Here is a 27,724-nt window from a genome sequence, read left to right as displayed (position 1 = left end):
GATAAATGTGTTGAAACACAAATTTGTAATTTTATTTAGAATCCTTATAGTGTGGAAGCAGGCAATTTAGCCCATCAAGTATACATCGGCTCTCTGAAGACCATTCATCTAGATCCACCCCACACTAGTCCTGTACCCTGCATTTCCTATGACTATTCCACCTAGCTGTACATCCTTGGACACTATGCTACAATTTAGCATGGTCAATCCAGCTAATCTGCCCATATTTGAACTGTGGGAGGAAACTGGAGCGCCCAGAGGAAACCCACGCAAACAAAGAGAGAACATGCAAACTCCAAACCTCTACTAGTTTCAATCAATGTAGAAAACTATCCGTGCAGTATTTGATAATCTTCATGAAGAACAACCATTGCAGGAATGACTTGGTAAATTAGGTCTTCGAAATGCCAAACTTATATCAGTGAATTTCAGCATTTCAGTTAGAAGATGCACATCAGATTTTAGTTAAAACATATTGTTCGCATTAAGTAAATAAGAATACACGGCCTGCTGGTTAGCGAAAATGCATTGCAGAAACGTCACCACTAAGAAAGGAATAAGCAAGTTATTCCTATCTTACATCTGAAACAGCTGGAAAATCCACACTTCCACTCAGCCGCTAAAATGGTGAACTTGAAGATTGCAAATGTACTCTATTCCAAATAGCAGCTCCACATCCTCCTGCCACTGACTCCTTAAATGTCAAACGAGCACAGTGACATAATTGTATTAATGGATTTTTAAAAATCACGTGACTAATCTATTTTGCCCACTTGAATAGGCTAAGGTTCACATGGATTTTTTTGATAGATAAAGCATCTTTCAAAGCGAAACTCCGTGCAGTTTCGCTTTAAAATTCAAGGAATGGGAAAGAAGTGAAAGGAACTTCGATTCTTATTTAATATATGCAGATCATATTCAATTCCAATTAAATAAAAATCAGGAGAGATGCAGAAAATGGTTTAAACTATCAGCCCAACTTCAAAATTCATTTTCTTGATGGTAATTGCGACTCCGATCAATTGTGCAAAATGGGTGTTGGTGTTGGTGAAACAGGCTGAATTGCCATTCACTATCTTTACAATTAAATAGTTACATAATAAAGTATTCATGCCTCGTTTATGAATGTTTCCAAAGCTTTATTTGGAAGCCACTGAGCCCATTATATTCCGCTTTGTATTGTTTTCTTTCTTCAACAGAATAATGTAACATTTTGGATCAAAAATGCAAATAAGTAGACCAAAGCTGGAGGCCAAAATAGCAAATACTTCAACCGCCACAGCATGTTTCCCTGGTGAATTTATGTACGCTGGAATGAACGTTATCCAAACAGCGCTAAAGATAAGCATGCTAAACGTTATGTGTTTAGTTTCATTGAAATTATCTGGAAGTTGTCGCGCGAGAAAATCTACGACAAAACATACGCAGGATAGAAATCCAATATAACCGAGTACGCATTAGAAGGCTAACGAAGACCCTACATTGCATTCAAACACGATTATCTCGCTAGAGTGACTAGTATTTTTCAATGGATAAGGTGGAAATATAATTAACCAGGTAGTACATATTGCACATTGTACCAGCGTAATGATGCAAACTATCAGCTGTTGTTGTCTTGGTCCAAACCACTTTATCATATTATTGCCAGGAAGCGTTGCTTTGAACGCCATCACCACGATAATTGTTTTACTCAATACACAAGATATTCAGAAAACAAAACTAATACCAAATGCTACTTTGCAGAGCATACAAGACCAAACTGAAGGTTCACCGATGGATGTAATTGAACACAGAAAACAAAGTGTCAGGACAAAATGAAGAAGGAAGCTTAACTCAGAGTTATTAGCTTTAACAATCGGAGTGTGTCTATTGACGTAAAACATTGCGAAAACACCAACAGTGGCACAGGCTCCAAACAGCGTCAGTGCCACCAGAATGATTTCCATTGTCTCAAAAAAGGAAAGAAACTCAATTTCCTTTGGGATGCACTGATCCTGTCTTTCATTCGATTTGAATTCCAATGGACATTTTATACAATGAACTGAATCTGAAAAAGCAGCACAAGACTTAGTCATTGTAGAGGTATCCCAACAACATTGTTACACTGCTGACATCAACTTTATAATGCTATGCCTTTGGTACAAGTAATGATGTTTTCTTATCAGTCGTATTACTAATTTCTCCTTGTGTACATGGTATGCAATCAAAACAGCAAATGGGCTGTCCTTTTCTTCCTGCCTTCCTTGTTCCTTTATGGCAGTTTTCGGAACAAACAGCTTTAGGGACCTGATTATGGAGATGAATACAATTGTGAAGAAATACTATAATGCCATGAGGCAAATTTATAGCATTCAGTCTGGAGTAAAGAGCAAAATCTATTTGTATTACATTTTTTAGAACTGTCCTTTTTTCAAATAATCTTACAGTCTGTGACCTGATCATATCCAATTTAAAGCTGCTTTAAAGTGCTTGGGATAGATTTGCATTTACAGAAGCAGAACATTTTTAGTAAATTCAGATTTGCATGATAGCATTCATGACAGAGTTGCTTCATCTATTATTTAAGAAGGAAATAGGCAAAGCAATAAATGCATTTTGTAAGGATATCGTTTAATGGCTCAAATGAAAATGAAGTTATAAGTAAAAATGATTTTGTTAGTTCATTCATGTGATGTGGGCATCACAGGCCAGGCGACAGTTTATTGCCCACTCCAACTGCCTTTGTGCTGCCATCTTGAACTGCCTTAATCTGTTTGCTGTAGTCAGACCCATATGTAATAAGGGAGTAAGCGACAGGACTTTGGTTGCCCCAGCGACACAGAAGTACCCGATGTCTGCTTCCAAGTCATGATGGAGAGTGGCTGCCAGGGTAACATGCAGATGATGGCGTTCCAATATATTTGCTGCCAATGTTCTTCTGGAAGGAAATGATCACGGGAATGGATTGTACAGGCTAAGAAGCAGTGTTGAATTTCTGCACTGTACCTTGTAGATACTGCCAATGTGCATTCTTTGTCGGGGAACTAATGCTTGTGGATGTGGTGCCAATCAAGTGTCGGGGAACTAATGCTTGGATGGTGTCAAGCTTATTGACATTTGTTAAGGTACACACATCCAGGCAAGTGGGAGTATCTCATAAAAGTCCTGTGCTCTGTAGGTTGTGGAGGGTCCAGAGATGAGCTTTCTGCTGCATATTTCCTAACCTCTGACCTGCTCAGGTAGGCATAGAACTTATATAACTAGCCCAGTTCAGGTTCTAGTCAATGGTAACCCCTTGGGTGTTGATAGTGGGGGTTTTAGTGTTGCTGATGCTACCCCATATACTATGAAAACTTTTAAATCTTCTCTTGTTGGCAATAGTCATTGCTTGGCATTTATGAAGCACAAATGTCCTTGCAACAAAGATGATTATGAACCATACTGTTCCTTTAAATCAACCTAATGGATCCATTGTTCTCTGAACATTTTTCAAACCTATTAAATGACTACTCAGTATGTTTAATTTATTACATTTTTGTTCATAATATTCATTTGTTAATTCAATGACATTTAATATATAATGATATTTATAACTCTTCTTAAACTGCACTGTCTCTTACTTTTTTGCCATTTTAAATATATCAGTTATGTGTAAAGGCATTTTACTGTTGAAGTGGGTGCAAATAAAACATTTCTTAGACCTTACATTCTGGATTGGTCAAGCTAATTGATCTTAGAATTGGTCAGCAAATATTTTCTATTTTACAATGCCAGCTATGTTGCAATTTTACTCAACATCAGGAAATGGTCAGTAGTGGTTGGCTGCCTATTTGAAGCAACAACCATTCAAAAGAACCAAAATTGAAATTAGAAAGCAGACAGTGCTTAAAAAGGTTCACCAGGTTCACCACCTATCTTACCGACTTCCGACCACCACTCCAAATAATTGCCTATTCTGTTATTGAAAACTCTTCTCCAGAACGAGCTGATCCATCATAGAGCCCAATATTTATAATGTCAATGTCACCGAGGGCATTTGCTCGCCAGTTTACAATGTCATATGCTGTGACAGGGTCTCCATTTTCATCAAAATAAACCTTGTCTCTGATCTTGGTTACGAAATTCAGTGTTCTCATGTAATATAACAACTTTGAATAAAACAAAATGGGAACTCATTTACATTAATTGCAATTTTTCAATCCTGAATTCTGTCACATTGGGTATCCATATAAATGTAGTCAGCAAGCCATATTACATATTCCTTACCTGCCATGGTTGAAAATTTGAAACATTTGGACAGCTCCCATTGGAGAAAGGTCCTTGCCCAGTTTTACATAATGCCACGTTGTGAAGTGCATGAGCTGGAACATAAGTTGCTTTGTACACCTTGTAAGTGACTCGGTATTGTAAGACATCAGTAAATTTGTTTTGGACATTGTGTAAATGTTCTCTCCCTGTGCATTCCTTAAATTGTGATTTAGTTTTTTGAGAATCTGTTTTGATTCATTTCCACTTAAAAAAAAGAGGTCTCACACATTGTTTATCTTATCATGGACTGCTTGCCACCTGTCTGTCAAAGTCTCTCTGAAAGAATCCAGGAGAAAACACACCTTTTACATCCACGGTATTGTTGCACTATAAAAGTAAGCAATGTGCAGCTGTTAAGCAAAGTGTTGTTGCATCAAAAACAACCAGGGCTGAAGTTTTCATTGTCTCCAACCCCTTGTAATTAATTGCAACTCTTGTTCTAGCTTGTAAATAGGTACTTCAGCTGCAGAAAATATCACCAAATGGTTCCAGCTCTATTCTTATCAACTCAGTTCAAACAGGGTGCTTTGTCCTGGACAGTGTCAATACTTTTACGTTTTCCTGGAGCTGCAATCACCCAAGCAAGTGAAAAACATGACATTACATTCCTGATGTCTGACTTGTAGATAGCTGACAGTTGGTGTTCAGAGGAGGGTTTTTTAAATTAGATTCCCATACAGTGTGGAAACAGGCCTTTTGGCCCAACAAGTCCACACTGACCCACCGAAGAGTAACCCACCCAGACCCATTTCCCCCTGACTAATGCACCTAACACTATGGGCAATTGAGCATGGTTAATTCACCTGACCTGCACATCTTTTGACTGTGGGAGGAAATAGGAGCACCCAGAGGAAACCCACATAGACATAGGGAGAATGTGCAAACTCCACACAGTCGCCTGAGGTAGGAATTGAATCTGGGTCCCTTGTGCTGTGAGGCAGCAGTGCTAACCACTGAGCCACTGTGCCACCTAGGTGGGTTACTTAATGTAGAATTCTCAGCCTGACACCTGCTTGCATGGTCACAATACTTACATGCCAACCTCATTCCAGTTTCTTGTCAATGGGCTGCTTCAGGATATTGATAGTAGAGGATAGATTCAGCAATGGTAAAGCCATTGAATGTCAGGGAAGTTAATTCAATTCTTTCATGTTCGAGACAGCTGTTATGGCAGAAATGTTACTGACACTTATCAGCCCAAGCTTTCATATTTCCAGGTATTGCTGCAATTCAACTTCAGCTGTTTCAATGTCTAACTAGCTGTGAATGATGCCACATATTGTGGACTCATCACAGAGCATTCCCCCTTCTGAACTTGTGACTGAGCAAACATTAGTGATAAAGTAGATGAAGATGGTTGGCCTGAGGACAATACCCAGTATGATTTCTGCAGTGATATCATGGCATTAAGATGATTGATATCCAACACTGAAATCATCTTTCTTTATAATGCGTAAGACTTCAATCATGGAGCCTTTTCCATTCATTGATCCTAATTTCATTAGAACTCCTTGTTGCCACATAGGGATATTTGCTGGTCTCACATTAAGGTCAATTACATTCATCCTGCCTCTGAAATTTAGCTATTGTGTCCATATTTGGACGAAGGCTTTACTGAAGTCAGGAGCTTAGTCACCAAACTGAGCTTTCATGAGTAGGTTATTGCTAAGTAAATGTCAGTTGATAATAGAATTGACAACGCTTTCCATCCCTTTGCTGGCAATACACATTTGGAGTGACATTTGGAAATTGATACGCTGGATTCTTGTGGAGTCTTCCCCACCCTTTAATTGTTAATTGTCCACTTGGTATGTAACACCACTGAATATCTTTCAACTGGCTCACTTAGTTCTTTCCATTGCATGCCACTTCTCTGTTAAGCATGCAAGTGTTACCATTTATGTGGCCACCTCATTTTTGATTAGACTTAGTTACTGCTTCTGACATGACTTTCTACATTCAACTTTGAAATAGGACTGATGCCTACTTTATGCCAATGCTAGAAAGGAGATAATCTCTGCCAGGCCATGAGGTTACAAGTTATGATTAAATACCCACTTCTGCTAATAACCCACAGTGCCTCAAACACACACAGCTTTTAAATAAAAGATCTGTTTGAAATCTATCCCAATTAGTATAGCATGATGGAGGATATCCTCACTGTGTAAATCAGTCTTTGGCTCCAGAAGGACTCAGCTGTTACTCTTTGTGATCCTGTCATAAGAATTCATGGAATTCATCACCAAAGCAGTACTGACTTCATTTCAGTAGCATATTTTTGAGACTACAGCAGTATGGGTTTCCAAGAATTTCAAACTGCTGTTCACCTTGATAGGAAATTTCACAATTTCTTCATTAACTTCTGTAAATCTTTTATTGATCTGGATTGTGAGAAAAGTAATTGTGTTACCAATTTCAAACAGAGAGACTGCCATAGAAACAGATGTTCTAAAAAGTGTCATACTTAACATTAACTCTGATTCCCTCTCCACAGATGCTATCAGACCTGCTGACTTTCTCCAGCATATTCTATTTTCATTACAGAGGTCAACCATTTGTAGTTTTTTTCATTTACTTGAGTCCTAAATTAATTATAGTTTTAGACCCAAGTTAGGAAGAAGAAGTAAACTTAAAAATTAACATTGGTAATTCCAATTTAATTCTCCACAATATATGCAATTTGGAACAGATAAAGCAAAACAAAATAATACACCCCCTCTAGAGAAAAAATACAAACAGTTTTGTTACTTTTCTCAGATGCTTATCCAAAGCATTGGGAAAAGAATGAACATTAAGATTTCAAAGTGAAATAAAACCTTAACACTTACACCAGGAAGATAAGAGATCTTGCCAGCTAAATCTTGTGAGCTGCAAAATTCTCTGCCAAATTCTTTAGTATGTAATACAATACAATGAAATTAATACATTGAACAATCATATTCAGTTTTCTTTTTGTCTGCATCTTGGAGGCCAGAAGCTCGACAGTGTGAAAACATTTGGCCCAACAAGTCCACACAAGCTCTTTGAAGATCATCCCATCCAGACTTAACCCCTGCCTTATCCCTATAACCCTGCATTTCACATGGGTAATTCACCAAACCAACACATTCATCAACACTATAGTCAATTTAGCATGGCCAGTCCACTGAACAGCCAGTTTTGGACCGTGGTAGCAAACTGGAGCACTCAGAGAAAATTGATGTAGACACAGGGAGAATGTGCAAACTCCTCACAGACAGTCACCCAAGGGTGGAATTGAAACTGGGTCACTGGCACTGTGAGGTATCAGTGTTAACCACTGAGCCACCATGGTGCCTTAAATGTGCAGCTTAGAATTCAGGTAATGTTCAAGGCAACAGCTTTGAATTCCATCATAGCAGATGGTGAAATTTGAACTGAAATTTTAAAAAATCTGGAATTAAAACACAATCAAATGGTGACTGTTTTAGATTACTAGATTACATTACTTACAGTGTGGAAACAGGCCCTTCGGCCCAACAAGTCCACACAACCTGCCGAAGCGCACCCACCGAGACCCATTCCCTTACATATAACCCTGCACCTAACACTGCGGGCAATTTAGCATGGCCAATTCACCTAACCTGCACATCTTTGGACTGTGGGAGGAAACCGGAGCACCCGGAGGAAACCCACGCAGACACGGGGAGAATGTGCAAACTCCACACAGTCAGTCACCTGAGGTGGGAATTGAACCCAGGTTTCTGGCGCTGTGAGGCAGCAGTGCTAACCACTGTGCCACCGTGTTAAATCAAACTGATCGTCATAAATAGTCAACTAATAATACCCTTTAGGGAAGGAAATCTACCATCTTTTCCCGGTATGGCTAACATGCAACTCCAGACCCACAGCAAAGTAGTTCACACCTGCTCTTTGAGAAGGTGTAGCAAGTATATTTAGCTCACAGGGAATTAGTAATTGGCACCAATTGCTGGCTAGCAATGCCCATATCTCAAGAACAAATAAATTGAGAAAGGGACACAATGTCAAGATTGCCAGCAAGAGATCTCTAAGTGTGATCAGGAGAAACCTCTTTACTCAGAGATTTGAAAGAATTTGGAACGTACTGCCTGGGAGAATTAAGGAGATGAATTCCAGGTGAACTGGATCTACATTTGAAAGTGATGAATTAAGAGGATTGTGGAGGTAGAACTGGAGAATGTGAATAGCTGGCTAGCTCTTCTCGGGGTCATTTTAAACACAATGAACTGAATGGCCTCCTTTTGTACTGTAAAATTTGATAGTTTTATGATTATGTAATTCTATGGCTATCTCTGAAATTGACTGTGAACTCAAGTTGTAAAATTTCATGTTATATTCTCAAATATCTAGTACAAGAATCATAATATCACTGTATTTAGAAATGCATAATATGATCAAGCAGACTCAGTATAGCTTCATGAAGTAGAATTCATGCCTGGCAAGCTTACTACAATTCTTTGAGGAGATAACAAGGATGATTGATAAAGTGGAAGCACTCAATGCAATACTTTTGGATTTTCAGGAGGTGTTTGATAAGGTACAGCACATTAGACTGCTTACTAAGATTGTTTGTTTAGTATATGAGCATGTTTAGAGGATTGGATAACTAATAAAAGACAGAGAGTTCAGACAAGGGCATATTCATGATGGCAATCTGGAACTAGTGGCGTGCCAAGGTGACCAGTAGCGGTATAATAGTAATTTGCAATAAGTTAATGGCTTGGGTGACTCCAGTGAAATACTAAAGTTGGGTTTGTGGACGATACAAAAATAGGGGTAACGGCAAGAGGATTATGCAAAGTGTCTGCAGAGAGGTATTGGCAGGTTAAGTGAGTTGACAAAAATTTGACAGATGGAATAATGTGGGTAAATGTGAGGTTATATGCTTCGGTCGGAAGATTTCAGGAGCTGAAAGTTATTTCACTGCAAAAAGATGCAGAAAACTGTCATCTAAGGAAAGATGAAGTAGCATTGGAAGCAGTGCAGAGAACATTCATCGGGCGATATCAAATATGGAGGGGCTGTCTTATTAAGTTGAGTTTGCAGATGACACCAAAATTGGAGGTGTAGTGGACAGTGAAGAGGATTACCTCAGATTACAACAGGATCTTGACCAGATGGGCCAATGGGCTGAGAAGTGGCAGATGGAGTTTAATTCAGATAAATGCGAGGTGCTGCATTTTGGGAAAGCAAATCTTAGCAAGACTTATACACTTAATGGTAAGGTCCTAGGGAGTGTTGCTGAACAAAGAGACCTTGGATTGCAGGTTCATAGCTCCTTGAAAGTGGAGTCGCAGGTAGATAGGATAGTGAAGAAGGCATTTGGTATGCTTTCCTTTATTGGTCAGAGTATTGAGTACAGGAGTTGGGAGGTCATGTTGCGGCTGTACAGGACATTGGTTAGGCCACTGTCGGAATATTGCGTGCAATTCTGGTCTCCTTCCTATCGGAAAGATGTTGTGAAACTTGAAAGGGTTTAGAAAAGATTTACGAGGATGTTGCCAGGATTGGATGATCTGAGCTACAGGGAAAGGCTGGACAGGCTGGGGCTGTTTTCCCGGAGCATCGGAGGCTGAGGGGTGACCTTATAGAGGTTTACAAAATTATGATGGGCATGGATAGGATATTTTTCCCTGGGGTCGGGGAGTCCAGAACTAGAGGGCATAGGTTTAGGGTGAGAGGGGAAAGATATAAAAGAGACCTAAGGGGCAACTTTTTCACGTAGAGGGTGGCACGTGTATGGAATGAGCTGCCAGAGGATGTGGTGGAGGCTGGTACGATTGCAACATTTAAGAGGAATTTGGATGGGTATATGAATAGGAAGGGTTTGGAGGGATATGGACCGGGTGCTGGCAGGTGGGACTAGATTGGATTGGGATGGATGGCATGGACGGGTTGGACTGAAGGGTCTGTTTCCATGCTGTACATCTCTATGACTCTATGACTCTATGAGGTTGAGTAGACATGGAACGTACTCATTGCAATATAGAAGAATGAAAAGAGAACTTATTGAAATATACAGGATTTTAGGGGTCTTCATAGAGAGTTTGCAGAAATGCAACTTCCATTTGTGGGAGAGTCTAGGACCAGAAGAAAAAAAATCAGATTAAGGCGTTGCACAGTTAAGATAGAAAAAGGAGGAGTTTCTTCTCAGATGGTTGTGAATCTGTGGAATTCTTTCCCAGTGAGAGCTGTTGAGTCTCATTCAATCAATACAGCCAGGACTGAGAAAACACAGGTGTTTCAGCAATAAGGGAATCAAATGTTTTGGAGAAAAGACAGGAAAGCAGAGCTGAAGCTATAAGATCAGCCATGATCTCATTGAATGGTTGAACAGAATCAAAGAGTAGAATGCCTTACTTCCGCTCCAGTGTCTTCTGGTCTTATCAGCTTAATTTCAAGTAGTTCAGAAGCAAAACCATGACTCAAATTTCCTAAAGCCACACATGCAAAGAGCAATCAAATAAATAAGTTTTAACAACACTTACCAATGCATTAAATAGAACAGGAGATAGCGTTGAATATAAAATAATAGACTTCATTAAGATGGCATTTTATCGGAATGTTAACAAGGCTTCCTTACACTTATGGCAGCATTTAATGGAGGCAATGGTCTGCTAGAGAGATGGTGGAGATTGGTCCCTTTCAAGAGAGAATGCATATAAACTTGCAGTCAGTCACGAAACCAATCTTTCTCATGAAAGAGTGGCAAAATGGGCCTCCTTCCAATGGAAGCTGCCTGAGAAACAGAGGCAGGTGAGCAGTTCTTCGTTAACAGTCCAACCAGGAGTGAGTGGCTGATGCTGGGATTACATGCACCTCAGACCCAGGATTGCATGGGCCTCAGTATAGATGAGTGATGGTTGGTATGTGGAGCTAGTGGGGGAGAGAGCCGCAAAGTCAGCACTAAGTGAGAGTGGAAGGGTAGGCTGGTGGAGTGAAAGGGGGCGTATCTGTGCGGACTTCACAATCCTGAAGTTTGTTCATTATTGAGTACAATTAAATGAGTGTCCCTTGGAAACCTGCAAGACACCGTAACAGGGGAGTAGAAGATGGGATCGGTGAGCCATTAAGTGGGCATTATCCTACATCACGTTTTAAGTGAGGCCCTGGGAGCTTTGGACCGGCATGCTTCTTTTGGAGATTGCCCATTATGTTTAGTACCATTTAGGCACTTAACTGGAGAGTTAGAAGCCTTCAGTCGGATCAATAAATGAAAGGCCAATGGCCAGGTATGATTGTGTGTGAGTAGGGAATTCCTGTTGGTATGAGTTGCTGCTGTGGAGACTGAGAGTGCCTCCCACTGCATTCAATCATCCACATTTTTTTTACAATGCTGAAATAAGATCTTTTAGTTTAATTGGTGAAACAACTGTGTTTCAGTGGACATAATGGAAATATGCTGCACTGAAATGGCGCCTTCCAATAAGTGTTCAATAATCTGGATTGGAACAGAAAGTCACAGATGCCTCTGTCACAGCTGACAACTTAAAAATCAGAAAAGCTGTTGAGTCTTTCTTGCAAGGTCATTTAACAGTAGAGACATAAAATGATATTACTGTGATGAAAGCCATTCAGCCCACTGTAACTGTGGATGTGTCAGATATCAAGCTCCACAAATATTTAGTAAGCACTGGAGAATGGATTTTTCTCTTCCTGACATCAGCTTGAAACTGTTGCCAAGACATTGGGATCACTAGTTGTCAAACAAAGATCAAGCAAGATCATTGGCCAAACACATTGTCGCATGCTCGTTGACAGCAAAGTAAAATGCATTGATTTGTTTTAACTATTAATTAAAACTTGATCAAGGACAAAACAAATAGTTTAGAAATGCATGTCAGATTGAAATATATGGTGAAAAATAATGAGACAGGTTATGTTAAGAATATTGCTTTAAAAAACATAAGTGTCATTTGGGGAAATTTCATATGCGGCAAACATGAAATCAATTTTTCACAGTGACTGAGAACGCTCAGTAGTCCTTATCAATATCATTTACCATTAGAAGCACAGTTACACATGATTCAATGAGTTGTGACCATTTGCAAATGTTTTCTCAAGAAGTTGTGCAAAATAAAGGATTATTCTCAGTTAATTGAATTATACTTGATTTCAAATGTTCTGGGAGCTGGGCTAGCAACATCTGTTGCAGGGAACCATATAACCACTGACATCATCTTCTGATCTTCAATGATCAGCTGGGCACTTGTAAACTCCAGAAATTATGGACCAGAAATGATGGCAATCACCTACTGTTTCCCTGTCAATAATATGGCCAACTGGTTAGTGAATACATACAACCGAGGTGTCACCATTAATAAAGGGAAAAAAAAATTATTAATGTGGTCCCTCAGGAAATGAACATAAAATACTTTAGAAACAGGCCAAATATCTTTTTTTCTATATTGCTACAAATTTGGTGAACTCAAAGATTCAAATCCTTCCCCTATTCCCACTGCCTCCACTACCCCTCAATGTCAAATTAACAAATTCTTTTCTATCTGCTTTGTGAAATTGATATGAGTAACCGATTTTGGTCACTCCAAAGTACCAAGTTTCAGCACTGTTATTTTTTCATAGATAAGACAAGTTTCAAACTGAAACCATGCAAAGAACAAATTTATGCAATGAGAAGGGAACTAAAAGTGATCCATATTTGAATAATATATGGTTGATCACAATTTTCAACTCTAATTAAATGTATAAGATGATGCAAATTATCAGCCCAATTTCAAAATTCCTGTTCCTGCTGATGATTGTGACTTGGATCATTTATCATGGGTGTTGGTCAAAATAATTATGAATTGAATTGAATGGAATTGAATTTATTGATGCATGTACCGAGGCACAGTGAAAAGCTTTGTCTTGTGAGCAATACAGGCAGATCACAGTTAAGTAGCATCGATAAGTAAATAATAGGTAAGCAGCAGCAAAAACAAAAACATGGGTACAGGCGACTGTTAAGAGTTTCTGAGATCATTCAGTATTCTAACAACAGTGGGATAGAAACTCTTTCAAAACCGGCTGGTGTGTGCGATCAGGCTTCTGTACTATCTCCCTGATGGTAGAGGTTGTAGAAAAACAGTGCCATTGGTGGACCTATTAAAATACCTGCTCCTCATTTGTGAACAGTTTCAAAGCTTTGTTTGGAAGACACCGAGCCTATTATGTTAATCTTTGTATTGTTTCCTTTCTTCAGAGGAATAATGTAATGTAAATAAGCAGACCAAAGCTAGAGGCAAAACTAGCCATTACTTCAACTGCAACAGCATATTTCCCTCGAAAACTTATGTCAGCTACACAAAAGAAAAGCATGGTAAACGTCATGTGCTTAGCTTCACTGAAGTTATCTGGAAGCTTTCAAGCTGAAAAAACTACCACAAAACACACACAGGATAGAAATCCAATATAACAGTGTACAGAATAGAAGGCTAACAAAGATCTTACTTTGCATTCAAACACGATTATCTCATTCAAGTGACTGGTGGTTTTCAAAGGATAAGGTGGAAGTGCAACTAACAGATCATACATGTTGCACATTGTACCAGTGTAAGAACACAAACCATCAGCCATTGTTGTCTTGGTCCAAACCACTTCATCATATTATTGCTAGGAAGCCTTGCTTTGAAAGCCATCATCACAACAATTGTTTCACTCAATACATCAGAAATGCAAAGAACAAAATGCTGCATGGCACCGCAAACAAAACCAAAGGAAAGGTTCCCAAATGACTGTAATTGAACACAGAAAACAAAGTGTGAGGGCAAAAAGAAGAAGGAATCTTAATTCAGAGTTATTAGTTTTAACAATCGGAGTGTGTCTATTGACGTAGAATATTGCGAATACACCAACAGTGGCACAGGCTCCCAACACTGCCAGTGTGACCAGAAGGATTCCAGTTGTTTCAAAACAGGGGCAGAAGCTCGATTTCCTTTGGGATGCACTGATCCTGTCTTTCATTAGATTTGAATTCCAATGGACATTTTACGCAATAAACAGAATCTAAAAAGTAGCACAAGACTTGGCCTTTTTATGAGGATTCTTAACACCAGTGCAGTGCAGACATAAAGTTTAGTTATCAATTCCTTTTGCAATGGTGTTTTCTTACAAATTGTTTTAGGAATTTCATCTTGTGCATATTGTCCACATTTAAACAGTAAATAGATTGTTGATCAAATAAAGGTGTCATTCTCGGTTTTCAAATCCAAATGAATGAAAATCAGGGGGCATGTATAAAATGATCCAAATTATCAGACCAACTTCGAAATTCCTCTTAGTGCTGGTTATTGTGACTTCATTCCATTGTGTAAAATAGGTGCCAGTAAAGCATTCAGCTTTATGGCTCTATACTCACTATCACTACATCAAAGTATTACCTCCTAAAATATCCACTTTTCATTTATAAACTTATTTTGCAGTAGACTGTTCAATGGCTAAAATGAAAACAAGAATTAGAACTTTCTTACTTCATTCATGCAATGTGTGGGTCGTCGGACATACTAGTCTTTCTTGCTCATCTCCAATTACATTTGAGCTGCCTTCTTGAAATGTTGCAATTCATTTGCTGTAGGTAGATGCATAATATCCTGAGGGAATAAGTTTCAGGAGTTTGATTGACCCAGCAAAGCGGAAGCAACTGAGACATATTAAAACACAACTTTGTAGGTGTTGGTGCTCCCATGTATTTGCTGCCAATGTTCTTCCATATGGAACTTGGCATGGGTTTGGAAAGCGATGTCTAAGGAGCATTGTTGAATTTCTGCAGTCTATCTTGTACATGACTGAGCATGTGTGGTAGAGGAAAGAAACGTTTATGGATGTTATGCCAATCAAGTGCCTACTTTTTCTTGAATGGTGTCAAGCTTCTTGAAAATTGTTGGAGTTGCACCCATCCAGAAAAAGGGGTATGTTATACCTATGCCCTATCAGTGTTAGTTTGGCTTTGGAGAGTCTGGAGGTGAGTTACCTGCTGCAGGTTTCCTAGCTCTGACCTTTATTGTAGCCAGATTGTTTATTTGACTAGTTTAGTTCAGTTTCTGGTTAATTGCAACCCCTAGGATGTTGGTAGTGGAGGATTCAGTGATGCTGATGCCATTGAATATCAAGGATAGTTTCGTAAATCCTGTCTTGTGGGACATAATCATTGCTTGGCGCTTCTGTGGCACAAACATGTTTGTGACCAAGATGAATAGCACTTCACATCAAACAAATGAATCCATTGTTCTCTGAACATTTTTAAATTAAATCTATTCAACCATTTTTCAGTATGCATAAATTTGCACCACCTTGTTCATACATTAATTTGTTCATTCATTTTAAGATGTATTTTGCATTTATATCACTCGTCTTTAATTGCACTATCTTTCTTTTTGTTGGGCTAGCCCCTGGTCAGAATTTGCACAATATGGTCCCCCATTGGCATAAATATGGTTGCAGTAACGTAATTAGCTTGCATGATCCAGCAATAAAGTGAGGCCACAAATTAGCACAATTGGGCTTTGAGAAGGAGCTATCTCAAGGTAACAGGGTCTATTTTGAACAAAGAATCTTAAAAATTAATATGCAGCTGCAGAGGTCTGTAGGAGACACAGATGATAAGGGTAAGATTATGATTGGTAAAGATCTGTCAGACAAGTTCATTGAACTGTGAAAGTGATTGAGTTTTAGACTTAGGAATGAAAAAGCTGTTGTCTTATTAGGCAAGATTAATTAATCAAGGTAGGGACTGTAAATTTCAGCTCAGAAGATAGTCTGTGAGTAGAATGCTTCCTGATGAAGGGCTTTTGCCTGAAACGTCGATTTTCCTGCTCCTCGGATGCTGCCTGACCTGCTGTGCTTTTCTAGCACCACTCTAATTTTGACTCATTCTGAAGTAGGTCGATGATCTCCTTTTCAATATTTTTTTTTATTTCAAAAATATACTTTATTCATAAATGATTTGATGGTCTGTACATTGGATCATGCCATACATATGTCCATATTTACAAACACAGATTCGACTTTATTCTTGTCCTTTACAATCCTGTGCATTTTTTCAATCTTGTATATATACATATATTTGGCTGAGGCATCAGCAGAGCCCAAAAAAACGTCTGTATGGGCCCCCTGTTCTTCTTTCGGCAGGCCGATCTTACACAGTGGTCTTTCCCCACCGCGCCTTGGTGGCAGCTGCCCCAAGCTTCAGCGCGTCCCTCAACACGTAGTCTTGGACCTTGGAATGTGCCAGTCTGCAACACTCGGTCGGGGTCAACTCCTTCAGCTGGAAGATCAACAGGTTTCGGACCGCCCAGAGAGCGTCCTTCACCGAGTTGATGATCCTCCAGGCGCAGTTAATGTTCGTCTCGGTGTGAGTCCCGGGGAACAGGCCGTAGAGCACGGAGTCCCGCGTCACGGCGCTGCTCGGGACGAACCTCGACAAGCACCACTGCATTCCTCTCCAGACTTCCTCTGCATAGGCACATTCCAGAAGGAGGTGTGTGACAGTCTCGTCCCCCCCGCAGCCACTTCGAGGGCAGCGTGCGGTGCGGCAGAGAGTCCGGGCGTGCATAAAGGATCTCACAGGCAGAGCCCTTCTCACCACCAGCCAAGCCACGTCTTGGTGCTTGTTGGAAAGTTCTGGCGATGAGGCATTCTGCCAAATGGCTTTGACAGTCTGCTCAGGGAACCGCTCGACAGGATCCGCCCTCTCCTTTTCCCGAAGGGTCTCAAGGACGCTACGTGCTGACCACTTCCTGATGGACTTGTGGTCAAAGGTGTTTTTCCTCATAAATATCTCCACGAAGGACAGGTGATACGGAACGGTCCAACTACTCGGAGCGTTCCGCGGCAGCGAGGCCAGGCCCATCCTTCGCAACACCGGGGACAGGTAGAACCTCAGTACGTAGTGACACTTGGTGTTTGCGTACCGGGGATCCACGCACAGCTTGATGCAGCCACACACAAAGGTGGCCATCAGGGTGAGGGTGGCATTGGGCGTGTTTTTTCCCCCATTGCACCGGTCTTTGTACATTGAGTCTCTTCGGACCCGGTCCATCTTTGATCTCCAAATGAATTGGAAGATGGCCCGGGTGACTGCGGCGGCACAGGTCCTGGGGATAGGCCAGACCACCGGACCAAACCTGTGCTGTACCGGGCAGGAAGATCTCTGAGAGTCTCGCACTCCTCAGGGATACGATCGCCTACGTGCAGGACAGGGGGGTCGACACCTGCCTCATCAGCCTGGACCAGGAGAAAGCCTTTGACAGGATATCGCATACATATATGAGGGATGTCCTCTCCAAAATGGGCTTTGGGGAGGGAATCGGAAATTGGATCAGACTGCTCTACACCAACATTGTCAGTGCAGTCTCAATCAATGGGTGGGAATCAGATAGCTTCCCTGTAAGATCTGGAGTCAGGCAGGGATGCCCCCTCTCACCCGCCTTGTTTGTGTGTTGCATAGAGCCATTTGCCGAATCCATCAGGAAGGATGCGAGCCTGAGGGGGGTGACTATTCCTGGCAGCGGGGGCCTGCAGGTTAAGGCCTCCCTGTACATGGATGACGTCGCTGTTTTCTGCTTGGATCCGCTGTCCGTGCACAGACTCGTGTGCATCTGCGACCAGTTCGAACGGGCCTCGGGGGCCAAGGTAAACCGAGGCAAGAGCGAGGCCATGCTCTTCGGGAACTGGGCCGACCAATCCTCTATCCCCTTCACCGTCAGGACTGACCACCTGAAGGTGCTGGGTATTTGGTTCGGGGGGGCTGGGGCGTGCGCCAAGACCTGGGAGGAGCGGATCAGGAAGATGAGACAGAAACTAGGCAGATGGGGGCAACGGTCGCTCTCCATCGCGGGAAAAAACCTGGTCATCAGGTGTGAGGTAATCTCCTTTTCAATATTGCTGTTGAAACGATGAAGCGAAGATTCCAAACCCTTCCCTATTCCCATAGCCACCATCAGTTCACTGTACCTCCACAGACCCCCTCAATGTCACATTTAGCAATGTTAATCATGTGTTTTGTGAAACCAAGGTAAGGAATCGATTTTGCATACTTCACACCGTCAGGTTCAACACTGAGTTTGTTTGATAGATAAAGGAGGCTCTAAATCAAAACTCCACGCAATGAAGAAATTGAAGGAATTGGAAGGGAACGAAAAGTGACTTTGCTCCGTATTTAAATAAGCATGGATGACTCAAGATTTTCAATTGCGAATAAAAGGAATTTGAGGTAGATGTATAAAATGGTCCAAATCATCAGCTCAACTTGAAAATTCATCTTCCTGCTGACCCTTATGACTTTGTTCAATTGTTCAAAATGGGTGCTTTTAAAACATTCAGCTGTATGGCTCTCCCTGTGGAATTGCAATTCACTATCTTTGTGACGAAATAATTGTATTCTAAAATATGCACAATTCATTTATGAACATTTTCAAAGCTTTTTTTCAAAGCCACTGATCCCATCATGCTCCTCTTTGTATTGCTTTCTTTCTTCAGAAGAATAATATAACATTTTGGAGCAAAAATGCAAATTAGTAGACCAAAGCTGGAGGCCAAAATAGCAAATACTTCAACCGCCACAGCATATTTCCCTGGTGAACTTATGTACGCTGGAATGAAAGTTATCCAAACTGCGCAAAAGATAAGCATGCTAAACGTTATGTGTTTCGCTTCATTGAAGTTGTCTGGAAGTTGTCGAGCGAGAAAAGCTACCACAAAACACATGCAGGACAAAAATCCAATATAACCAAAAACACAATAAAAGGCGAACGAAGATCCTACATTGCACTCAAACACGATTATCTCATTCGAGTGACTAGTGTTTTTCAAAGGATACGGTGGAAATGCAATTAACCAGGCAGTACATATTGCACATTGTACCAGTGTGAGGATGTAAACCATCAGCCGTTGTTGTCTTGGTCCAAACCACTTCATCATATTATTGCCTGGAAATGTTGCTTTGAATGCCATCACCACGACAATTGTTTTACTCAATATACAAGAAATGCAAAGAACAAAACTAATACCAAAGGTGACATGGCAGAGCATACAAGACCAAACTGAAGGTGTCCCAATGAATGTAATTGAAGACAGAAAACAAAATGTCAGGGCAAAAAGAAGCAGGAAGCTTAACTCAGAGTTATTAGCCTTAACAACTGGAGTGTGCCGACAGACATAGAATATTGCAAATACAACAACAGTGGCACAGGCTCCCAATAGTGCCAGTGTCACCAAAATGATTCCCATTGTCTCGAAAAAGGAAAGAAACACAACTTCTTTTGGAATGCACTGGTCCCGTCTTTCATTAGATTTGAATTCCAATGGACATTTTATGCAATGAACAGCATCTACAAAAGCAATACAAGACTTGGTTATTATAGAAAAAAGAATCAACTTTGCTGCCATGCAAACATCAGGTTTAAGCAGCAATACCTTTGACATAGGCAACTGTGTTTTCTTACCAGTTGTGTTACTAATTTCACCGTGTGCACATTTTATGCAATCAAAACAGCAAATGGGTTGTCCTTTTCTTTCTGCTTTCCTTGTTCCTTGACGACAGTTTTCAGAGCAAACAGCTTTAGGAACCTGATTAGGAAGATGAATACAATGATGGAGATATAATAGTAATTCCATGTGTCAAATTCATTCTGATGTAGAGGACAAAAGCTGTTTGAATTATATGATTACGACTGTATTATTAAAGTACTGTTGCAGCTTGTGACTGCATCAAATCCAGTTTAAAGCCACTTTAAAGTGCTTGGGATAGATTTTCAGATACAGCAGCACAACAATTTTAGTCAATTCAGATTCACATTATAGCATTCAGGATTTGTCTGTGTAGTTGTTTTGTTTATTATTGAAGAAGGAAATAGGGAATGAAGTAAATTCAATCAAATGTATTTTCTGGAATACTCTTTAATGTTTAAAATGAAAACCAGATTCAGAAATAAAAACACTTTTCTTAATTCATATAAACAAGGTGGTATTGCTGGCTGGGCCACAATGTGTTAAGGGAGTAAGTTACAGTATTTTGATTGACCCAGCGATACTGAAGGAACTGACACAAACTTTCAAGTCAGGACACTTAGTGGTTGCCTGAAGAATGTGCAGGTGCTGGTGTTCCGCATGTACTTGATGCTAATATTCTTCTGAGTGGAACTGGTCCTGGATTTGGAAGGTACAGTCTGAAGGAGCTTTTTAAATTTCTGCACTCCACCTTATCGATGCTGCTACTGAACATTGGTGGTGAATGTTTGTGGATGTGGTACCATTCAAGTGGACTGCTTATTTCCTGGATCGTCTCAAGCTTCTTGAGTTGTTGGAGGTGCACACATCCAGGAAAGTATGAGTATTCATCACGGTCCAGAACGGTGACCGGTGGTGATTCATATTTTGAAAGTGTAGAGGTGAAATACCTCTTGCAGGCTTCCTTGTCTCTGACCCATTCTTCTAGGCACAGAACTTATAGGAGTGTTCCAGTTCAGTTTCTGGACAATGGTAACCCCTCAAATGTTCATAGTGGGGAATTCAGTGATGCAGATGTCATTTAATATCAATGGGAGATGATGATATCCTCTCTTGTTGGAGACAGTCATTGTTTGCCACTTGCATTGAATAAATGTGTTTGTGACCGAGATGAATATGAACCATAATGTCCTCTGCCATGAAAGTAAATTGCTCTCTCTTTTTCAAACCTACTCAACTACTTTTCAGTATGTTTAGATTTCAACATCTTTGTTCACATATTCATTTGTTCATTTAGTGTCACTAAAGATGTAGCTACATCTATAACTCTTGTTCTTAAACTGCACTGCTTTTTTTTTCTAGATTTAAATACATCACATGCGTAAAATCATATGAAGTGGGTGCAAACGTAACATTTTCCAGCTCTGACATTCTGGGATGGTCAACCTAAGTGATCTTTGAATTATTAGGCAAAACCTTTTCAATTTAATAATGAATGAGGAGTTAAATTACAACCTATCATCAAGAAATGGGCAGTAGTGGGTGGAATGCCTACTTAATACAGCTAGCAGCTTGTTTTTTCACTTTAGAGTTCAGAAATTGAAAAAACAAAATCACATATTGCTTAAAAAGGGATTATTTTGCAACACTCTTACCAACTTCTGACCGCCACTCCAAACGATTGCCTCATCTGTTATCGAAAACTCTTCTCCAGAACGAGCCGACCCATCATAGTGCCCAACGCTTACAATGTCAACATTACCGAGGGCATTTGGTTGCCAGTTTACAATGTCATATGTTGCGACAGGGTCTCCGTTTTCACCGAAATAAACCTTTTCCCCGATCTTGGTTACGAAACTCACTGTTCTCATGTAATATAGCAACTTAAAAAAAATTGGAACATTAAAAATTGGAAATATTCAACAGTGAATTGTACCATATTGGATATCCTTATAAAATTTAGTCGTGAAACTACGTTAAATGTTCCTCACCTGCCATGGTTGAAAATTTGAAAGATTTGCACAACTTCCATTGATAAAAGGTCCTTCCCCTGTTTTACACGATGCCATATGGTGAAGAGCATGAGCTATCGCATAAGTTGCTTTATACACGTTGTAAGTGACTCTGTATTGCGACGTATCAGTAAATTCATTTTGGACATTCTGTAGATTTTCTCTCCCTGTGCATTCCTTTAACTCCAAGTCAGTTTTTTGAGAATTAGTTTTGTTTCCACCACTTACACTGCAGCTGAAACAACTTTCCCAAAACGTTTTTACCAAGAGGTTCCCTGGATATAAGGATGGATGAATTTTCATTAGGAACTCCCTCAATCCTGGTATACTGACTTTGTGAATTGCAATTCCAATTGCACCAGAAGCAATCTTTTTACTTTCCTCTGGAGTAAGAAGAAATGTGGAAACCCATGATTCGCTTCCAATCCATTGTATGCCGCTGACATTTTGTCTAGTCATTTCTTTTAGCAGAATATGCATGTTTGATTCTTCCACAAAGGCAACAACAACATTTGCAGAAGATGTTTTTATGGTGTCAATTGTTTTCAGTAACTTATCTCGAGTGTATGATTTGTGAAATGACTCAGAAAAAGCTATACAAATACCAAATTGTTGGACTGCTTCTTCAAATGCTTGCATTCCAAAGTTTCCATAGTCATCATCACTCTTAACTGTCCCAATCCAGGTCCATCCGAAATGCTTCACCAGCTGGGCTAATGCTCGAACCTGATAGTAATCACTCGGTATTGTTCGAAAAAATGATGGATATTCCTTTCTGTTGCTAAGGCATGCACATGTAGAAAAGTAGCTTACCTGTCAAAAATAAAGCATAACATTTGTGCTACAAGTATAATGTGCAGTTGTTCATGTTATAAAGGCATAGATATGGGTTGAGAAGAACAAATTTCACCTTGGATCTTGCTGACAGGAGCAGCCTGTACAAAAGGCCAAATGAATTACGTATGTAATAATTTCAAAATGTTGCAAATTTACAAATGATCATTCCAAGCATTGCTCTTTATTGATTCACCTTGTCCTAATTGCAAACACACAATGTTCAATTCTCACAATTTAACATGAAGAATGCTGTTGAATATCCTTTCACTTTCTCGTGACCGGTTAATTGGAGATAATTCAAACTTTGTGAAATGTTGTATTGATGGTCCACTGTCAATGCAGCCATATGATCCTTCCCATTGAAGGCTTTGGAGGGAAAAGAACAACAAAATGTAGTTTATATGGCTGATTCTGCTTGACCTGATTTTATACCATTGTCCCAACTTAAATTAGTCTTCATCCAACCACTCATACATTTTGCAATATTCCCAATGCCATATGTTTCTAATTTAAATCCTGGATCAATGTCAGAGTCATAGAGATGTACAGCATGGAAACAGACCCTTCAGTCCCAACTCGTCCATGCCGACCAGATATCACAACCCAATATAGTCCCACCTGCCAGCACCCAGCCCATATCCCACCAAACCCTTCTTATTCATATACCCATCCAGATGCCTTTTAAATGTTGCAATTGTAACAGGCTTCACCACTTCCTCTGGCAGCTCATTCCATACACGTACCACCCAAAGCGTGGAAAAAATGCCCTTTGGGTCACGTTTTCTTTCCCCTCTCACCCTAAACCTATGCCCGCTAGTTCTGGACTTCCCCAATACAGGGAAAAGACCTTGTCTTTTTATCCTATCCATGCTCCCCCCAGGATTTTATAAACCTCTCTAAGGTCACCCGTCAGCCTCCGATGCTCCAGGGAAAACAGCCCCAGTCTATTCAGCCTCTCCCTACAGCTCAAATCCTCCAGTCTTAGCAACATCTTTGTAAATCTTTTCTGAACCCTTTCAAGTTTCACAACATCTTTCCGATAGGAAGGAGACCAGAATTGCAGGCAATATTGCAAAAATGGCCTAACCAGTGTCCTGTACAGCTGCAACATGACCCCCCAACTCCTGAACTCAATACTCTGACCAATAATGGAAAGCATACCAAACGCCTTCTTCACTATCCTATCTACCTGTGACTCCACTTTCAAGGAGCTATGAATCTGCACACCAAGGCCTCTCTGTTCAGCAACACTCCCCAGAACCTTACCATTAAGTGTATAAGTTCTCCTAATATTTGCTTTTCCAAAATGCAGCTCCTCACATTTACATAAATTAAACTCCATCTGCCACTTCTCATCCCATTGGCCCATCTGATCAAGACCCCATTGTAATCAGAGGTAACCTTCTTCACTGTCCACTACACCTCCAAGTTTGGTGTCATCTGCAAACTTACTAACAATACTTCTTATACTCACATCCAAACGAAAAGTAGATGATGAAAAGTAGTGGACCCAACACCGATCCTTGTGGCACTCCACTGGTTATGGGCCTCCAGTCTGAAAAGCAAACCTCCACCACCACCCTCTGTCTTCTAGCTTTGAGCCAGCTCTGTATTCAAATGGATAGTTCTCCCTGTATTCCATGAGATCTAACCTTGCTAACCAGTCTCCCATGGGGAACCTTGTCAAACACCTTACTGCAGAGCTGAAAATGTGTTGCTGGATGTGTTTCGGGCATGAGCCATTCTTCAGGCTCCTGAAGAAGGGCTCATGCCTGAAACGTTGATTCTCCTGCTCCTTGGATGCTGCCTGACCTGCTGCGCTTTTCCAGCAACACATTTTCAGCTCTGATCTCCAGTATCTGCAGTCCTCACTTTCTCCTAGAAGAAATACCTTACTGCAGTCCATATAGATCATGTCCACCACTCTGCTCTCATAAATCCTCTGTTACTTCTTCAAAAAACTCAATCAAGTTTGTAAGACATGGTTTCACATGCACAAATCCATGTTGACTATCCCTAATCAGTCCTTGCCTTTCCAAATACATGTAAATCCTGTCTCAGGATTTCCTCCAACAACTTGCCCACCACTGACATCAGGCTCACTGGTCTCTAGTTCCCTGGCTTGTCCTTACCACCTTTCTTAAAAAATGGCACCACTTTAGCCAACCTCCAATCTTCCGGCATCTCGCATGTGACTATCGATGATAAAAATATCTCAGCAAGGGGCCCAGCAATCACTTCCCTAGATTCCCACAGAATTCTAGGGTACACCTGATCAGGTCCTGGGGATATCTCCACTTTTAAGCATTTCCAGACATCTGGCACTTGGATATGGGCTGGGTGCTGGCAGGTCGGACTAAATTGGGTTGGGATATCTGGTCGGCATGGACAGGTTGGACCGAAGGGTCTGTTTCCATGCTGTACATCTCTATGACTCTATGAAGGTGTCGCCATCTATTTCCCTACATTCTATATCTTCTATGTCCTTTTCCACAGTAAATACTGGTGCAAAATACTCATTTAGTATCTCACCCACCTCCTGTGGCTCCACCCAAAGGCCGCCTTTCTGATCTTGTCGAGCCCATGCTTTTAAATAGAAAGCCTGATCACAGGGTTCATTTATTCAATGAGCTGTTTCCAAGTAGTGTGTTAATGTCAGAGTTAAAATGTGTGGTGGACAAATATGACAACTCACAAAGGTTTTGAAAAGTGAGCGATTTTAAACTTAACAATGTTTCGTAAGGGCTGGAGTGCTAACTCACAAATTAAGTTAACATGACTCATGATAGTAATTCACAGCATTGACAAACATATGCATGAAAGCAAAATGCTGTCGGGCTCTTGTGGCGTAGTGCTAGGGAATCCAACAGCAGATGAAAAGACATCTTGCTTTTCTCAGAGGTTGCGATAGCATCACTAGATATCATGATTTGGAGATGCTGGTGTTGGACTGGGGTGTACAAAGTTAAAAATCACACAACACCAGGTTATAGTCCAACAGGTTTAATTGGAAGCACTAATGTTTGGAGCACCGCTCCTTCGTCAGGTGGTTGTGGATAATTGTAAGACACAGAATTTATAGCAAACGTTTACAGTGTGATGTAACTGAAATTATACATTGAAAAATACCTCAATTGTTTGTTAAGCCTCTCATCTCTTAGAATGACCATGATAGTTTCACTTCTTTCATATGTAAACCATAAAACCTTTTTTAAAAGTTACATTATCAGGTTAACTGAAACAACTGGTGTCAGAAGATGTTGAAGGTATCAGCCCCCTGTGTTCTGTTGTCTGTGCCATAATGTTTAGACTGATTCTAATCTAAAAAAATGAGTTAACAGAGTCTTACATGGATTCATGCAGTTTTTGAGCAAAGTACAATGTGACCCTGTTAATTCATTTTTTAGATTAGAATCAGTCTAAACATTATGGCACAGACAATAGAACACAGGGGGCTAACACCTTTAACATCTTAACTGGGCTGACACCAATTGTTACAGTTAACCTGAAAATGTAACTTTTAAAAAAAACTTTGTGATTTACATATGAAAGAAGTGAAACTATCATGGTCATCCTAGCAGATGAGAGACTTAAACAATCAAGGTATTTTTCAATGTATAATTTTAGTTACATCACACTGTAAAATAAATTCTGTGTCTTACAATTGTGTACTCCTTAACCACCTGATGAAGGAGCAGGGTTCCAAAAGCTAATGCTTCCAATTAAACCTGTTGGACTATAACCTGGTATTGTGTGATTTATCACTAGATAGGCTGGATTAAAAATCAATGAAAGTTCTGACAAAGTAGTCAGTTTGATTCTTTTCAGATGTGGTTCATTCTGTACATGTGGGATCTCTTAATATGAGGAAAGGCTGAAGGTGGTCATGCTGATGTTATTGGCATCTCACCATAACCAGTGGAGATTAAATTCAAGGATTAAATCTACAATAGGAAGCTTGTCCCAGTAACAGTGTCCACGAAGCAATTATTGGCATGAAAACAAATGTTCCCATTTGGTTCACTAATGTCCACCTTCCATGTGACTCCATGTACAGCCATTCACTCTTAACCTTGCTCACAGATGATCTGGAAGCCACTCAGTTCAAGGGTAACTGGGGACTGGAAACAAGTCTTGATTTTGACAGCACAGTCTACCTCTCCAGAAAGAATGAAAATAACTTAAAACTGCAAAATTTTGTCTGGATTGTTCAAAGTTTTCTTCCTCATTTTTACTTATCTTCACGTTTCTGAAATGAGACTTTCGTAGCAGTATCTTCAAAGAGGAGGAGTAGTAGCATCATTATAAAGCTGTAGCTATTCCAAGTCAAAGAGAAATCAACAGCAAATTTCTGGGCAGGCACACCATCCTGAATTAATACATGAATGGGAATGTCACTAACGAATTTAGTCTGTTTTAGATCACCAACAATCTTTCCAAATTTTGCATTGACAATGAATTAAATGACACATTTAACATCACATCATATACAACTGACCCAAATTACAAAACGCCAACTCTTACCATAGGGATTCTGAAGGTACCAATGGAAGGTGCTATTGCTAAAGTCTGCGTAGATCCAGAATCAGCAACAATCGCAGAAACAACGGAGGAGCTTTTACAGTTAGCAGAATGTGCATTTGCCTCAGGTTTGTTCAGAAACGCCAAAGCTGCTTTTAACGATAACTGGGGCAAATTACAAGAATCGTATATGCGGTATCCCAGAGTGATCCCAGGAAGTAGAGCTGTATTGTTATTTATTTCCTCGATGGCAAAAATCATCGCCAGCGCAAAACGGAAGTGTCTGAACTGAAAGCTGCAGAGAAGGTGTAAGAAAAATGTTTAAAAAGGCATAGAAAACAACGAGAAAAAATTCGATCGGAGGAACCCGAAGTGTTAGCGATACTGTCTTTAATATAGAATTTAGTATATCTATGCTTGAATGCAAAATCTTCATTGACGTTAAACAAAGACCTGACAATGTGCCCAATTTCAACTAAGACGTTAAGGGGACCCCAGATTCCCTTCTTAAATCTCATAGATGTATTTCAAAGAAGAACAGGAGAGCTTTCACAATGTTTTAACCAATAATTATTCCTCACTCCAAAATGATAACGCAGGTTTCAGAGTTTTGGTCACAGGAC

The 27,724-nt window shown here is 40.2% G+C and overlaps 1 protein-coding gene and 1 pseudogene across 1 annotated transcript; both read right to left on the bottom strand.

Moving 5' to 3' along the window:
• Positions 1–1,139: 1,139 nt before the first annotated feature.
• On the bottom strand, positions 1,140–13,863 carry LOC140478604 (extracellular calcium-sensing receptor-like; annotated as a pseudogene).
• Positions 13,864–18,681: 4,818 nt separating this feature from the next.
• On the bottom strand, positions 18,682–27,389 carry LOC140478603 (extracellular calcium-sensing receptor-like). Its single transcript, XM_072571823.1, has 5 exons — positions 27,105–27,389; positions 21,723–22,556; positions 21,387–21,614; positions 19,728–19,851; positions 18,682–19,613 (listed from the first exon to the last, which is right to left on the bottom strand). The coding sequence occupies exons 1-5, from the start codon at positions 27,360–27,362 to the stop codon at positions 18,682–18,684; spliced, it is 2,376 nt and encodes a 791-aa protein (XP_072427924.1). The 5' UTR covers positions 27,363–27,389.
• Positions 27,390–27,724: the final 335 nt, after the last annotated feature.

The sequence above is a fragment of the Chiloscyllium punctatum genome, chromosome 6, assembly GCF_047496795.1.
Source record: "Chiloscyllium punctatum isolate Juve2018m chromosome 6, sChiPun1.3, whole genome shotgun sequence".
In the NCBI taxonomy this organism is placed as follows: Eukaryota; Metazoa; Chordata; class Chondrichthyes; order Orectolobiformes; family Hemiscylliidae; genus Chiloscyllium; species Chiloscyllium punctatum.
The sequence above is the reverse complement of the archived record's forward strand: the minus strand, read 5'-3'. Positions and strand labels throughout refer to the sequence as shown.